General features: G+C 34.0%; 1 protein-coding gene across 1 annotated transcript in view; it reads left to right on the forward strand.

Annotated features, from left to right (window-relative positions):
- Window positions 1-290: 290 nt before the first annotated feature.
- The window catches only part of olfml2a (olfactomedin-like 2A), a 61186-nt gene continuing 44375 nt past the window's right edge, over window positions 291-17101 (forward strand). Inside the window, exon 1 of the mRNA NM_001126472.1 lies at window positions 291-529. Within this exon, the coding sequence (NP_001119944.1) occupies window positions 452-529 (78 nt within the window). The 5' untranslated portion in view covers window positions 291-451. The remainder of the gene's footprint in view (window positions 530-17101) is intronic.

Raw genomic sequence — 17101 nt, forward strand, 5'->3', positions numbered from 1 at the left:
CCTTTAATTTGTGTCTACAGCATTACCTCCAAATGTACTTCTCATAATAACTATTTTTTATTATAGAAATATAATTACAGTGGTCGTCGGTCACTTATAAATGTCCCTGGAAAGAAAAGCTACACATCAGCACAACACATAAATGTCTCAGTGGTACAGAAGTGGTGCCAGTGTTCCTCCGCCTTGCACATAGTGTGAGAGAGGATGATGGTGATGGTGATGGTGGGCGTTCATCATCTCACATCTAAGCGGAGTTGAAGCTGAAGCTGCTGCGCGTCACAACCCACACACACACACATACACTCATAACTCTGCGTGACCTGTAATCATGGAGCCCTAAACCTGTGTTCTGGAGGATCTAGACTCATAATACCAGACTGAGCTTACAGGTGCCTTCAGAGACGCCAAATTATACCATCAGGTGGAAGCTGTGCAGGACTTCGATTAGTTGATGAAAAAAATGTGGATCTACGCAAGTGTTTTAACTTATCTGCTTCTTTTGACCAGAGATGCAAGATCTTTGAGTAAGGTAAAGAGATTTTCATGTTTACATCGTATTTCGTACAATTGCATTTACGCACAGCGTGTGTGTTTGTATTTGTGTGTTGCCAAATACGGTTTTGCAATTACCTGTTAGTTAAATTATTTCATCAGTTGCGTTTTTTTCTTTTTTTTTCCGCCCATTTATCTGTGATTATTGCAATTTGTCTTATGGCATTCGTTCGTTGCACATGATGTTTTTGGCAGATTTGAAGACAAATCCTGCCAATTTAAGCACAGACAACATTTTCTTGGTTTTGTAATAGTTCTGGATGGATGAGAGAGTTATTGGTGTTTGTAGGATTCGTGAGATTTTGAAACGAAGTTCATCAGGGGATTTTGAAATGACGTGTTCGGTAATCAGTGTTAATGAAACATGAAATTCCACGAGGTCAAATGTATAATGTTAATCTGTCTTAATAAAGGATGAGGGAAACGTGAAATCTAAATCATTTTTGCACTGTAAAAATTGGATCTAAAATAATCTAATAAAATAAAAATAAATAAATAAATAAATAAGTAAATAAATAAATAAATAAAGTGTGTTGTTTACAGTTAAATTCAGAATTATTAAACCCCCTTTGAATTTTAAAAAAAAATATTTTCTAAATGATGTTTAAGAGAGCAAGGACATTTTCACAGTATATCTGATCATATTTTTTCTTCTGGAGAAAGTCTTATTTGTTTTATTTTGGCTAGAATAAAAGCAGTTTTAATAATAAAAAAAACATTTTAAAGTGCAAATTATTAGCCCCTTTAAACCTTTTCTTTTTTTCCATTTGTTTACAGAACAAGCCATCTTCATACAATAACTTGCCTATGATTGCTCTAACCTGCCCAGTTAACTTAATTAACCAGTTAAGCCTTTAAATGTCACTTTAAGCTGTATAGAAGTATCATAAAAATATCTAGTAAAACATTATTTACTGTCATCATGGCAAAGATAAAATAAATCAGTTATTAGAAATAAGTTATTAAAACTATTATGATTAGAAATGTTTTGAAAAAAATATCTCAGTTAAACAGAAATTGGGGAAAAATAAACAGGGGTGCTAATAATTCAGGGGGGCTAATAATTCTGACTTCAATTGTATATTATATGCAATTATTAAAACTGAAATGCTGCCTTTTTCCACACTTTAGAATGTGTACTTATTATTACAATAACAGGCAATTACAGTGAAAATACAGACGATTAAGTAACACAAACAATGCAAATATTACTTTTTGCACAAAAAGAGAATGACTCATTTTGTCATTTGTTTCAGTATTACAATGTTATGGCAATGAGAAAGAAAAAGATAATAAAATAATAAAATTAAAATAAATAAATAAAAAAGGAGTGAGGGGGGCACATGAAATAACACAAATGAATGCAGAAATAAATATGGCTTAAATTGCCTTAACTTAATGAGTTTTACAGTACTCAGTTGGTTTGAGTTCTCTTCATTTATCAGGTTTTACTGTGCTCAAATTGCTTCATTTACTCAAATAGATTAAGTTCACAGTAGTCATTAAGATTAGTTTTTGAACTTAAATGGTTTGTTGCAATTGGTTTCCTCAAACAGTTTGAGTTACCTTAACTTTTTGGGTTTTACAGTGTGGGTTAATACAAAAACCTGAATTAAGGAATTGATTTTCTTTCATGTAAAACCCCAAAATAATATGTTTATAGCTTAAAAAAAAATCACCTCAAACCTTTTGGACAATTATAAGTATTCTCATCAGACAATAAAGATTTAACAAAGGGACATTCCTAAAATATGTGAGCAACAGACTTAGAAGAAGTCTGATAGAAAGAAAATTTGTATAATATATAACAATATATATATTGTTTTGCATCAATTATTAAATTGATCATTTGATTCTTCATTTTATTTGTCAAATAATACCCAATCAATATTATATTTAGAGCAAGAATCATTTAGTGATATATTAAAAGACCCAAAATATTAAAGAAATATGTTTTTAAATCTTTATACATTTCATTCTCACAAATGTTGTTTGAATCATTACTTGTATTCAATACAATGAAAGAAATGGTGTCTACAAATAAATAAATAAAGTGTGTTGCTTATGTTTGTAATATAGGCAACTAAAAGTACTGCCTTTTTCACACTTTAGAATGTGTACTTATTACTGCAATAACATGCAATTACAATGAAAATACATAACATTAAGTTTAATACGAACAATGCAAATATTACTATTAATAATCATCACAAGCTTTTTTTCAACATTGATAATAAGATGAATTGTTTCTCGAGACTGCAAAAATGGCAACTTTTCTTTATAGGGTTAATATATATATTTTCAAATATAGTCAATTCATAAAAAAATATTAGTTAAGTAATTAGTGTTTTACTGTATTGTTTGATAAAACAAATGCTGCCTTGCTGATCGTAAATCATAAATAATATTACCCAAAATACCCAAATTGATTATATTATATTATTTTATATTATATTATATTATATTATATTATATTATATTATATTATATTATATTATATTATATTATATTATATTATATTATATTATATTATATTATATTCAGAAGACATTATTTCCGCTCGAGGAAATGTCTACAGTGATGTTTACATCCTCGCAACAACACACCATTAACGCTAGACACTATGCATGTAAATTATCAATTTTACCAAAGATAAATACTTACAGGTTGTGGCTCACAATCCACAGCTTGAAGTATTTTTTAGCCAAAACCAGCACTGAACTAGGAGATGTCCTTTGTCAAGTGCTAGCTATATATTTTTTATAATTGGCTGGAACATAGCTGAAATTAAATTGTAAGCACTTCTCTTTTTGTGTCGTGTCCTTTGGAAGTGACAAAATATGAAAACAGAAGAAGCTATGTGGAAATAGCAGTGTTTTGGACACCATTTTAGCTTTCTCTGCTAACATTACAGCACCACTGGCCACACCCTGTTGCTGCCTACGTTGTATCCGCGTGGTGAATGTGTGTAACCGGAAGTGTATTTGATCTCACTAACCCGGATGTATTTTTTTGTAGTCCCCAAACTTTGTTCGCTGTAGGCTTTGCTAAGCTAACGCTGTGAAAGCCAATGTATCTTTTTGCGTTGAACTTTGTGCATATTACATTCAGAGATGTGTTTATGTTCACACAGCTACATTACACATCAACTAAAGTTTAATATATGCTATCGTAGTGGACCACCCCAATAAACATATTTTAAATTATTCTGTTTGCTAAGATGCACTGCATAACAGTCCATTTCCAGTCCTTAGATTTGATTGTCCAATCAGAGAGCTCATATTCAGTTCACCAGACCAGGAATGTTTACTTGCATCACTCATGTCTGTTTCCAGATCTGTGTATTTAAGTAGTGCAACAGGACTGTAAAGCCCAAATGGGGAAAAGGGAAGTTTTCACAGCCTGTTTCACAGACAGATCACACAGAATAAGTCAAACAACACTTAACAAATGAGCTTTCTCACACAATCTCCCCTCCCAGTGTGGTAGGCAGCATATTTTGGCACATATGCCCTGGCCTAAATTACTCCTGGCACTGCCAGAGCATTCCAATCTTTAATCCTTGAGATGGCATAGTAATATAATTTAATTGCCATTTTAGACCTCTGACCTTACTCTAAATCCACTCCAGTGTTTTTGGACTAACACTGTGAGAAATTACCACAGTATTAAGATGCCTGTTTTAATAGTTTACATGTACTATAAAACACATATTGAATCATTAAAGATAGTTCACCCAAAAATGAAAATCCACTTATAAACCTTTATGAGTTTTTTTCTTTAGTTGGACACAAAAGTAGATATTTTGAAGTAAAGCTGAAAATGTGCAACCATTGACTTCCATAGTAGGTCAAACAAATACTATGGAAGTAAGTGGTTACAGTTTTTCAGCTTTCTTCAAAATGTCTTCTTTTTTGTTCAACAGAAGAAAATCATGAAGGTTTGAAACAAATAAAGGATGAGTAGATTAATTTTTGTTTTGGTGAACTATCCCTTCAAAATCATACACAATTACATTAAAGCCAAATAAAGCCCATCACCAACACTCAGTAGTTAGTACTGTCACCTCACAGCAAGAAGGTCACTGGTTCAAGTCCCTGTTAAATCATTTGGCATTTCTGTGTGGAGTTTGCCAGTTCTCCACATATTAGCGTGGGTTTCTTCTACGGTTTCCCCCACAGTCCAAAGGCATGCAGTAAATCTAAATTGGCAGTAGGGAATGTTAGTGTATGGATGTTTCCCAGTGGGAAGGGCATCTGCTGTGTAAAGCACATACTGGATAAGTTAGCAGTTCATTCCACTGTGTCGACCCTTGATGAATAATGGGACTAAGCTGAAGGAAAATGAATGAATAAAGACTAACACAATTAAATCTCCTTACATTTCCCATGAAAACAAAATTCTTTTTTTTTATAGTATCAATAAGTTTAGTCTAATATTAATAAAATATTATGTTAAGAATATAATATTAGAAATATAATATTAAATATAATATTAAATTGTAGTATTAAAAACGCAGTTTTTACTTGCAGTTTACCACTTCCTCTGATGGAAATCAACGATTTTCATGACATCACTATGCTCTTCAGCTTCTAATCAGATATTCTGACCAATCAAATGCACTCTAGTATTTGAAGCGTCTAGACAATCAACAGTTGTAATGTGAGGTGATGCTAAACAAGGGAGTGCAGATCCAAAACGCAGATTTATTAAACAGAATGATCAGGCAAGTAACAGTCAACACAGGAGCAAACAGATGCATACGGGCAAGTCAAGAGTCATCGTCATATAACAGGCGGATGGTCAAAAACACAGCAAGACAAGGAAAGAAGAGGAAATCATGTTGTAATGTCACACACATTTTAACAAGACTCAGCAACTTCTGTGTATTTGTGTGCTGACTTTATAGTCTATGTAATCAGTTCATGAGCAGCTTCAGCAGTGAGTGTTTGCAATCAGACAGGACCTAGGCCAGGTGTGTGAGTGGTGCGTGATTGGATCTTGTAGTTCTTTTGCTGCAGATTTGTAGTTCTCCAGCGATCTGCATGGACTAGATCGCTGGTGAATGTGACAACAGTGACACCTAAATTCAAAATTAAATCACATGTAATTATATTATCCTGTATGTTATATGGCACATGCACTGTCAAAAATATCTGTTAATTAACAGTTTTTATACTGTGTTCCATAAGTGTTTATGGTTATGTACAGTTGTGAATTGTACCTCAATCTTTGCTCTGTCAACTTTGATATTGAAAGTCCAACTCTACAGTTTAACAGTCACCTTTATTGGCTTTTAAGTAGTTTGAAACAATATAACATATAAGAAATAATATAAATAAATATGTAGTCACCTTGGAATTATAAGGTTCTATCTGTATTCTGAATGATTTAAAGATATTTAGCTTGATGTTTTTGCATTCCATAGCAAACAGTATGTGGGTAACATTTGTTTTTGTTTAAATAAAAAGTCTTTTTAAAATAAAATAAAAAACTTTTAAAAATAATGTAAATAAGTAGTCATTTAATAAGAATATGTCAATAACTCAATTTTTATTAAAATGTCAGATAGAACCTTATAATTATATGGTGACGAAGTGTGTAAAATAACAGAAAATGATGTGTTGGCAGTTCATTACAAGGATTTTGTAAGGCATTACAAGGGTTTTGAATATATAACACCAACCTATATATGATGTGAACCAATATATGATGTGAAACTAATAAAAATGTTAATAAAAGCCACTTTTTTTACTTTTAAGTAAAAAAGGTTAAAGTTTTTAAGGTTAAAGGTTGTTGGAAGAAAGACCAAGGTCCAACAAAGCAATTCAAATGCATAAATAACTGGGGAAAAATAAAAAATAAATAAAAAAATGCAGAAAACTGCTAATTTATGGATTTTTTTTTTTTACAATATAGTGGAGAAATGATTCAAACAGTGTAAATAGGATTTCCACTGGGTAAATGAAGTCACATATTTGTTTTAAAACAGATACAGATTTTGTTGTGTTTACTACTGTCATCCTCATTACCCAGTCATCCTCAGTTTGGAAACACTAGATCTGCTTCAGTATAGATGGACTGAAATGCAAACTTCTGAAAATGGAGGCATGGCTATCCACAATTACTCTCTGATTGGTCTAGGACCTCCTGGTTGGTCTGATTGGAATATTGTGTTCCCTGATTTATCAATCCCCACTCATATGACCATTAGAAAACCGTAAGACTGCAGATGTCAATTCCAGCAAAATATGTGAATGCCCTGTGAGGGTGAATGATCATATATCATGCAAATTAGGCTGCATGCTTGGGACAAAGACCATTTGTTTGAAATACAGTAAAAACACCAGTGTGGACAAGGAGCATTTTCATTATAAAATGCTGTTTTAAACTGAAAGTTCACTAGTGTTAGAAGATGAATGAAACAAGTAATAAAATAAATTAATCCAAAACTCAGATGCTTCAAAACGAATGAAGTAATCTGTCTTTTGATGAGACAGGATTGTTTTGTTTTATGAACAAATTAAATTTAGATTTTTTTCACATATAAAATTTTTTCCAGTGACCATAAATGTAATGCAAAACATGCAAAAATAAACCTATAGACTGATTTCACGCAGAGGCCATTTTTAAAAGTGAAATCGAGGCTGCGGTGGGAAGAAACCCAGAAGTATCGTTGGGAGTTACATAGGAACGTTGTGTACCTGGCTGTATATCTTACCAGCGAAGAGAAAGTGACAGAAATTTATCATTTCACCATCTTCCGAGTGACCCGAAGGTTCGTTCTGAATGATTGGTGAAAATAAAAAGGGATATCAGAGCTCAATTTTAGCTAAGTTAAGGAAAATGGCACTAGTTAGCTAACATTTTCTTTCCCAAACACACGTTTCAGATGCCATTTATCAAACTGGAGTTAATGAACTGATTCTTTTACTATATTAGACTTTTCACGATATTGAATTAAAAGGAAAACCGTCAATTTCCCGCTAAAATTTAAGGCACTGTTGATGGCTTTCTTAAAACAGCGCTGATTTGCCATTGTGTTCACGTGCTCAACAGAAATGACTGCGATTGGCCGAGAAGGTCATCAGTTCACCCTCCACTGTTTATCGAGTACAAACACAGACGAGCGATCTGCTTGATGACTCGACTGATCTTTACAGCTGCTTCGTGCTCCAGTATCTGTGTATCTGTGTTTGCAATGGGTGAAGAGCGGTAAACTGATGAGCACTGGTAAATACTATGGTAAATCAGTGCTGTTTATGAACGCGCTCAGCGGCGCTTGAATGTTAGCGGGAAATGGACGTTTTTAAAACTTCAGTACCGGGACAACACTATTAGAGACAACACGAGGGTGTGCTACAGAGAACTGCAGTGTTTTATCACTCACCGGGTTACTAAGGCTAAAGCAGGAAAGCGTCCCCAAGGTGTTTAACTAGTGCTATGAACTGAAGCCTAGGAGGACACTTGAGCATATTACTCTTAAAGAGATAAAGTAAACTTACTAAATGATATAAAAGTGATGTTTACACCATTTCTGCATTTTGAAATCTCAGCAACAGCCGGAGGCTTATAGTCCACAGCATGTTACTGCAATGTTTACAGTGCTGGTCCTATACTTTCGGGTTTCTTCCCTCCATTGGTTCTTTAAAATGGCGACTGCGTGAAATAAGCGTATTGGTTCTTGCAGAAGCTCAAATGTGTCATGTGACACACTAGAATGAATCTCAATTCTGCAGGTGGGCTGTGAAATGAACTCTCAATATTATAGTATAATTTTTGGATTTCATTGTTAATATGCTGTATTAAAATTATCAAAATAATGGTCTTTCTCCTGCTCTCTGATTGATTACTTCAAACTTAGTGCAAAAACAGCCTCATGATCCCATCTGCAGCTAGTTCACATAAGGCTATTCATTCACAAACTATGCGTGAAGTGAAAGTGAAAGTCTTTCTTTGTGTATTTTTGTGTGAACTATTTAATATAAAAGCATAGTTGTCCAAATTACTGTCCTGTGAGTGTTTTATAATGGTCGTGCAACCATACAGGAGGCTTAGTGGTGTTTCTGCCATCGAATGTAAAATAAACTTACATATAAGCTTCAGAAGCGCTCCAGCGGAGCTATTCACTTTTCCTGTCAGTGATCTCCTAATAATACCCAGCTACAAACTCAACCGCCATCGACGAGTTTCAAGAGATTTAGGGTGTTTTGCTGTATTTTACATTTGTCTATATATTTTGAATAGTAGATGTTTAATAGCAGATATTCAGTCAGTCCAATTTAAAGCTAAAGCTGGTATTTTGCAATCTCCCTGTTGACCTGTGGTTCTCTTTAAAGGCTGATTTATACTTCTGAGTCAAACACCGGCGTATGCTACGGCGCTGATGCATAGCCCCTCACTGTGGCCGTCGGCGTCACTGACGTGCACCTCTCAAAAAATGTAACTACACGTCGCAACAACACGTAGCGCAAGCTCTGTGATTGGTCGGCTTGGAAGCGCTGACGAGTCGGGGCGGGACCGAGAGCTGTGCGAATGGCGCGAACCCAATGTAGCGATTGTTTACAAGTGTGGAGTCCCGTGAAGGAGCTCCGGATGGAAAGTTTTGTTTTGTGATTACCACATAGTTAAAGTTGCTGCACGTCCGCCGGTTCCAGCCTCAAAATGAGCGAGTTTGAGCCACTTGTACATCTCGGAAGTGTTCAGGAAAAGAAAAAAGCAGCGAAGAAACTCGACACAGAGGAACATTTACACCTCACTGCCAACTAGCGTTTCGGAAGTGTTAATGCAGACCAACAGAGACAGCCCGCAGAAGTAAAAATGCACAGCCACGCGCGTTGCCTGCGCCGTGGGTTACGCCGGTCACTTGACGCAGAAGTATAAACCAGGCTTAAATCTGTGAATGATTTTTTTTTTATTATATATACTTTTTTTAATATATTTTTTTATTGAAGTTTGAGAACCCCTGCTGTTAACAGTGTTCAATTAACCATGTTTTTTTCCCCCAATGTGAGCCAAAATGAAGTCTGGTAATTATGTAAAGCAATAATATCTCTTCAGAAGACCTCAATTAGAGCCTTTGATTCACATGGATTGTGGGACAGGACATACAGTTGAAGCAAGAATTATTAGCCCACCTGTTTATTTTTTTTCCAATTTCTGTTTATTGAAAAGAAGAGTTTTTTCAACACATTTGTAAATTTGTAGTTTTATTAACTCATATAACTGATTTATTTTATCTTTGCCATGCTGACAGTAAATAATATTTTACTAGATTTTTTTCAAGACACTTCTATACAGCTTAAAGTGAAATTAAAAGACTTAACTGGGTTAATTAGGTTAACTAGGCAGGTGAGAGCAATTAGGCAAATCATTGTATAATGATGGTTTGTTCTGTAGACTATCGAAAAAATATAGCTGAAAGGGGCTAATAATTTTGACCTTAAAATGGATTTTAAAAAATTAAAAACTGCTTTTATTCTAGCCGAAATAAACAAATAAGACTATCTCCAGAAGAAAAAATATTATCAGACATACTGTGGAAATTTCCTTGCTCTGTTAAACATAATTTGGGAAATATTTAAAAAAGAAAAAAAAAAATCAAAGAGGGGCTGATAATTTTGACTTCAACTGAATGGGTTAGGAACAGGAATCTCAGATTTTACTAAAATATCTTTATTTGTGTGCAAAATATGAATTCAAGTTTTATGGGTTCAGAATGACTTGAGAATAAATAAATTATTTTTTATTCATTTCTAGATAAGCTAAGCTTTGTTTTTTGGCTTTTTTTTGCATCTGCTTTACACTTTAATTATTTATTAAAGCTCAGCTGTGTTGTTATTGCATCTGATTCTGCTATTACAAGCAGAGACAGATGTCCCTCAATAAAGTTTTTGGATAGACATCACGGCCGTCATTTCCTTAGAAGAAAAAAAAAAGCATGACATTTGTTTCAAAACTCACCCTGGTTGGGTGTGTGAGTGTGTTTTGGGCTCAGTGCCGAGTATGGTAATTGGAGTCGAGTTCTGCTGGGGTTAAAAACAATATATGTCTGCTTACACAGCTGTAGTACTTAAGAGGAACCTGGGCGATCCCACAGAAACATGCACAAGTCTCTTACGGCTGTGTGTGTGTGTGTATGTGTGTGTATGTGTGTGTGTGTGTGTGTGTGTGTGTGTGTGTGTGTGTGTGTGTGTGTGTGTGTGTGTGTGTGTGTGTGTGTGTGTGTGTGTGTGTGACAGCTCTTGACTCATTGTAAATGATAGCCACCAGCTTGGTAACCCTAACTAATTGTGTTATGTTGTGATTTTTTTAAATCGTCTTTGTTGTTGGTTGAATGTGTCAAAAGGTGAAGAGGTTAAAACAGCATAGGCAAGGCTGTGAAAATAAAAACCTGTTACTATTTGGGATAATTAGCTGAAAATATTGTGCAGGCTGAAGGAAAGAAAAAATATATAATTTCATGACACCTTTGAATGCTTGCGTCAAGATACCAAATTTACGTACCTAATCTCAAAATGTAAAAATACATTTCTGTAATTGAAATAAAGATGGTAAGAAGAACTAAATAAATCAGTAACAGCACCCTAACTACTAAAATTGAAAGAAACTTGAACTATACACTCATAAAAATGTCTTTGCAGCGTGTACAAACTACTACTGAACCTACTACTGAGTTTTTCTTATTTTTAATGACAATTAATTGTTTTATGTTCAGTCCATTTGGAAAAAAAAATAAGTTACCTTAATCGATTAGTGTTGGGACAACATAAAGGAATTGTGTGGGACCTAGCGTTTTTTTTACATTGTAGCTTGTAGAATTATTAAGTGAGGGAGAGAGAGAGAGAGTTTAAGTCAGAATTATTAGCCCCTCTGAATTATTCGCCCCCCTGTTTATTTTTTCCCCCAATTCAGATTTTCCCAAATCTGTTTAACTGAGGGAAGATTTTTTTCAACACATTTCTAAACATAATAGTTTTATGATGTTTAACTCATCTCTAATAACTGATTTATTTTATCTTTGCCATGATGCCAGTAAATAATATGTTACTAGATATTTTTAAGGCACTTCTATACAGCTTAAAGTGACATTTTAAGGCTTAACTAGGTTAATTAGGTCAACTAGGCAGATTAGGGTAATTAGGCAAGTTATTGTATAATGATGGTTTGTTGGACAATCGCAAAAGAAAATAGCTTAAAGGGGCTAATAATTTTGTCCTTAAAATGATGTTTAAAAAATTAAAAACTGCTTTTATTCTTGCCGAAAAAAATAAATAAGACTTTATCTAGAAGAAAAAACATTATCAGACGTACTGTGAAAATTTCTTTGCCCTGTTAAACATCATTTGAGAAATATTTAAAAAAGAAAGAAAATCAAAGGGGGGGCTAATAATTCTGACTTCAACTGTATGTGTATGTATATATATATATATATATATATATATATATATATATATATATATATATATATATATATATATATAAACAATACACCAAAAAGTGAACTAAACTATGTACTAATGGTAACGAGTGCAAATAGTTCTTAAGAGTAACAACAAGGTATGTGGACTTTTTGCACTATTATTAGCACAGCATGCCAGGAATGAGGATTCGCTGTGATGCCAGGCAGGAAAATTTAATACAGAAGGGATGCATAAACAATCCCATAGTTAGCCATGAACGATCATAGGCAGAACAGAGAGAGAGAAAGATGGAGGGATGAAGAATTATAGGGTTGATGTTAAAGGAGAACAAAGTCAGCCGCTGTTTTGTTAATATCAGCCTCTATTGGTTGTAGTTTCTTGGGACATTACCTCACACAGTGCCAATCAAAGACTCAAGTGGTTCCTGTTTATGAAACCGTCGTAACACTTCTGCCGCAAGATTTAAACTAGGACTAACCGGGAACATCTGCGTCCCATTTAATGTTTCACATCTTTTACCGAGCCGTCACGGTAATGATGGCCATCATAGCTGAAGACCTGTCATATTTTTATCCAGACCAGACACCAAGCCTCAAAATGCGGCAACAATGCCAATGTTCTTTTATAGAGAGCTTTACATAAGAGCTGATCCTTGACCTCGGTGTGTTTAGTGAAGGAACAGGAAATACATTGGTTGGTGTGGTGAGTGAAATCTGGACCTTTGGTGGCCTTACTGTTGGCAGCTACTGACCGTCCAGCACTATTATAACTCATGGTCAGCCGCTGCAGATGATGTTTGGTTAATGTTTATTCGCCAGCGTGAACCTAGGCTATTTGCAGCAGCTTTGCATGAAACATTTGGGTTTCTCGGCATTCGTTTTCAAGTGCTTTCTGCACCCTCTGTTAAATCAACAAATCATCGTTTTTTGATGTATGTTTTCAACAGATGTTTTTAAGGCTATAAAATGGATAGTTGTGATTCTAAATTGTGAGAGAATAAGCTATGTTCAAAGGCATTACACAATCTTTATTTTTGAGAGCTGTTGAATGTTTTATTCTGATTGGTACAAGACGTGTAGTTTACAGCTTTAAATGGAAAAAGAACTACAGCCATATAAAGTATTGTAAATGTCATCAAATTTCTAATAATTTAATTAAAAACAACTGAGAGATGTAAATGTATTAAGTTAATCCAGTGTGTGTGTGTGTGCGTGTGTGTGTGTACACTACCCAGGGCTGGATTAACCAATGGGCATTATGGGCACAGGTCTAGGGGCCAATGCTCACTTGGGGCCCCTGCGAGGGGGGGGGAAATACCGATTTTGTAGTGTCTATTTAGGCTAAGTGCAAATAGCGCATAAGCAGTGTTGGGCAGTTCCGTCGCTACAAATAGTGACGCTACTAGCTTAACTACATTTCTTAGTAGCTTAGCAGTAACGTCGTTACTTTCTAAATCAAATAGCTTTTCGGTAGCAAAGCTATTTTATTAGTCAAGTAGCGCAGTAGCGACCACGCAAGCTACATTTACAGATCGCGGATGACGCCAATGACATTCACAAAGCTGTGAGGCCGGTGTCTAGCTGATGAAAGTAAATCCATATGATGGCGGGAATTACGATTTCTTCGTCTTCTTCTTTTGGTTTTACGGTGTTCGACAACAAAGTTTTTGGTGCGTTACTGCCACCTCTGGTGAAACTTGCATGATGGAAAGATGACTGAGGGAAAGGAGTTATTTCTGAAGCAGGATTCCTTGTGGCCATACCTCAAGAAGTACATGTTACAATGCAATAACTTAATTTCTCATGTTGTGCTAAAAAAAAAAAAAATAGTATATATATGTAATGTTTATATAATGTTTTAGCTGTTATATACTATAATGTGTTTCTGTTTAGTACTGCATATTACTTACTGTAAATAACTGAACTGAACTATAATGCCTCATATGTTTCATTGACCGTTTTATTGATCACTAAGATATGATTGACTTGGATTTAAGTTGCATCGAATTAAAAAAGAAAATTGTAAAAATACCTTAGATGTAGCTAAGCTACCTTTGACAAGTAGCTTTTAGCTTAGCTTGCTACATTTTCCAGGGGGTAGCTTTTAGCGTAGTTAAGCTACATTTTAAGCAGAGTAGCTAATAGATTAGCTCACTACATTTTTAAGTAGCTTGCCCAACACTCAACCAGTTAGTTGAGCTTAATTGACAGAGACAACATAACTCAAGAGTGCTACAGATAGTAGTGTGAGTGGCGTAGCTTGTAAAGCACATGGCAACATGTTTTGATGTGATCAATCATGAAGCCGGTTCGAATCCAGCGTCTGATATACACGTTCTTCTTTTTTTCCCCACTACATTACAGATTTTGCCTACTCTTTATCATGAGAAAGACAGGTAGGAATCATTAATAAGTGTGTGTCTTATGGAGGACTCAGATTTTCATTTACAATTGCATTTAGTCATTTAGCAGACGCTTTTATCCAAAGCGACTTACAAATGAGGACAAGGAAGCAATTTACACAACTATAAGAGCAACAATGATTAAGTGCTGAAGAACTTATTCATAGAACTGGATATTCAAATAATATGGATTATAAGTTTGTAGAAGTTATACATTAAAAATACCCTTAAATATAAATTTTAGCACTGCTTTAGTGAACTTGAACAAGTATATTACAGTTTTTTACAATTGCTATGAAACTTTTATCAATACATTTAACAGGTTTCCTAAACTCTTAACACAGTTAGCACAACATCCGTCTTCGTGGGCTATACAATTAACACATTTCTTGTTGTTTTGACACAAAATGCATCCAGTTAACACAAGTTTAAAATGCTTTAACTTCTTTTACACACAAGCACAACCAAGAACAAAACAATGTAATTTTACAGTCAAATTTACAAATGCTTTAACACAGTATGTCAGAACAGATAACACCATGTTCTAAACAGAAATTATATAGGATAAAGTCAAAGTGAACAGCTGTTCTAATTGTGAATTGAAACACAAATATATTCCCTGTATTTTATTCAATTGCCAATGAGAAACAGCATATTGCGGTTATATAAATAAATAAATGAATTTATATATATATATATATATATATATATATATATATATATATATATATATATATATATATATATATATATAACCGCAATATGCTGTTTCTCATTGGCAACTGAAAAAATAAATAAATATAAATATATATATATATATATATATATATATATATATATATATATATATATATATAACTGCAATATGAGTCTCTCATATATATATATATATATATATATATATATATGACAGCTGATTCCCATCTAGAAAGCACACTCATGTCTTGTTTTGGTTTTTCCAATCACATGATCATATGTTCTAATAGAGGACTCTTGAGGTTTTTGAAAGGAACAGTGAGCGCATCAAAGAACTCTGTCACCAATACGTCCATGTAAGATTATGCAATACAGTCATTACTGTACTATACACAGTGTGTTTTGCAGTAAACTATTCTTTAAACCTGGAGTTCATTAGTATATACAGTAGATATACAGTACAGCATTTGCATACACTGTGTCTAATTACTTTCAGAGAGTCATGAAGTTAGAGGCCAATCAAGTACCACATGAAATTTTCAATGTTGACAAAGCTGGGGATGTCGCCGTAGGAAAAACATAATAGGCCAAAGGGCCACAGTTACCGTGCCGGGCCACAGAAGATATCAAGTATAATGTGGATGAGAACATGTGGCAAAAGACCGGGCAGAATAGAAGATTACTTTGTTATTTTATTATAATTGTGGTGCTTTTTCTGTTTGCAGTGATGTCCTTCTTCAAAAAAAAGTCTGTACTGCAGCAATTCTGTGTCTGTATTTTTTTTTACATAAACTGTAAATTTTATTAAGCAATTTTTTTTCTTCGTTTTATATAGAATTTTTGCAGTAAAAGAAAGAAAATGCATGCAATTACTTAACCCAACGAAACAAAACTGTAACGAGACTTCAAATATAAGGGCAGAGCTGACACATAAACTAATAGAGTTTCTGTAATGTCAGCTGATGATAGTGTTTTTATTGTCAGTGTGTTCTGATTGACTGAATGTTTATGTTGGAAGAGAACATGTGTTTGTGTTTTGAACAATAATTTCATTTTGAAACATGTTTGCAGTGTTTTGTTAGACATGGTGTAGTGTGTTTGTTTATTATTGTATTTTGAAAAGTAGTTTAGAGGTTTAGTTTATAATGTGTGATTTTGAGCATGAAATTAACTGTTTTGCCAATTGTGTATTTTAGGTGTGTTGCTGCGTTAAGAGTTTAGCAAACTTGTTAAATGTATTGAAAAAAGTGTCATAGTCATTGTAAAAAACTGTAAAATCCATTAATCAGTTGTATTAGTATTTTTTGTATGCTTTATATGCTTTAAAAATAAGTTAAAACTTTGTAGACTAGAAATAAATGTTCTGTATATAATTTATTTAAAAATGTGGGCAATACATTATAAATTAATTTAATTTTAAAAATATTATATTAATCTTATTTTTTAATTCAACTACAAGGGTGCGGCCAGGTAGGGGGGTTACAAGACATTGTGCCCAGGGGCCTCTGAATTCTTAATCCGGGCCTGACACTACCAGACAAAAGTCTTGCCGCTTTTCTAAGTTTTAGAAACAGCAAATAAAAACTTGACTTCTATCGAATCATCAATAGTCGATCAGTCAATCATTTGGTATATGAAAGGCAAAGGCCTCCAGATTATGCTTATTTTACTAAAATAAAATGTGATCATGTCTTTTAAAATTAGGACAGTAAAGTCTGACTTTCCTCAGACAAAAGTTTTGTCACTTAACACAAATAATGTACAGTAAAGTATATAAAGTCATGGTGCAGTAGAAAAAGAATTAATATTGTGCATGACTTCCATGAGCTTGGAGGACTGCATCCATACATCTCCAGACTCAAATACCTTATTAATAAAGTCATCTGAAATGGCATAGAAATTGTTCTTGCAGGGCTCCCAGAGTTCATCAAGATTTTTTGGATTAATCTTCAGTGCCTCCTCCTTTATCTTACCCCAAACATGCTTAATAATGTTCATGTTTTGTGACTGGACTGGCCAATCCTGAAGC

This window comes from Danio rerio, chromosome 8 (assembly GCF_052040795.2).
Source record: "Danio rerio strain M-AB ecotype USA chromosome 8, GRCz13ab, whole genome shotgun sequence".
Taxonomy (NCBI): domain Eukaryota; kingdom Metazoa; phylum Chordata; class Actinopteri; order Cypriniformes; family Danionidae; genus Danio; species Danio rerio.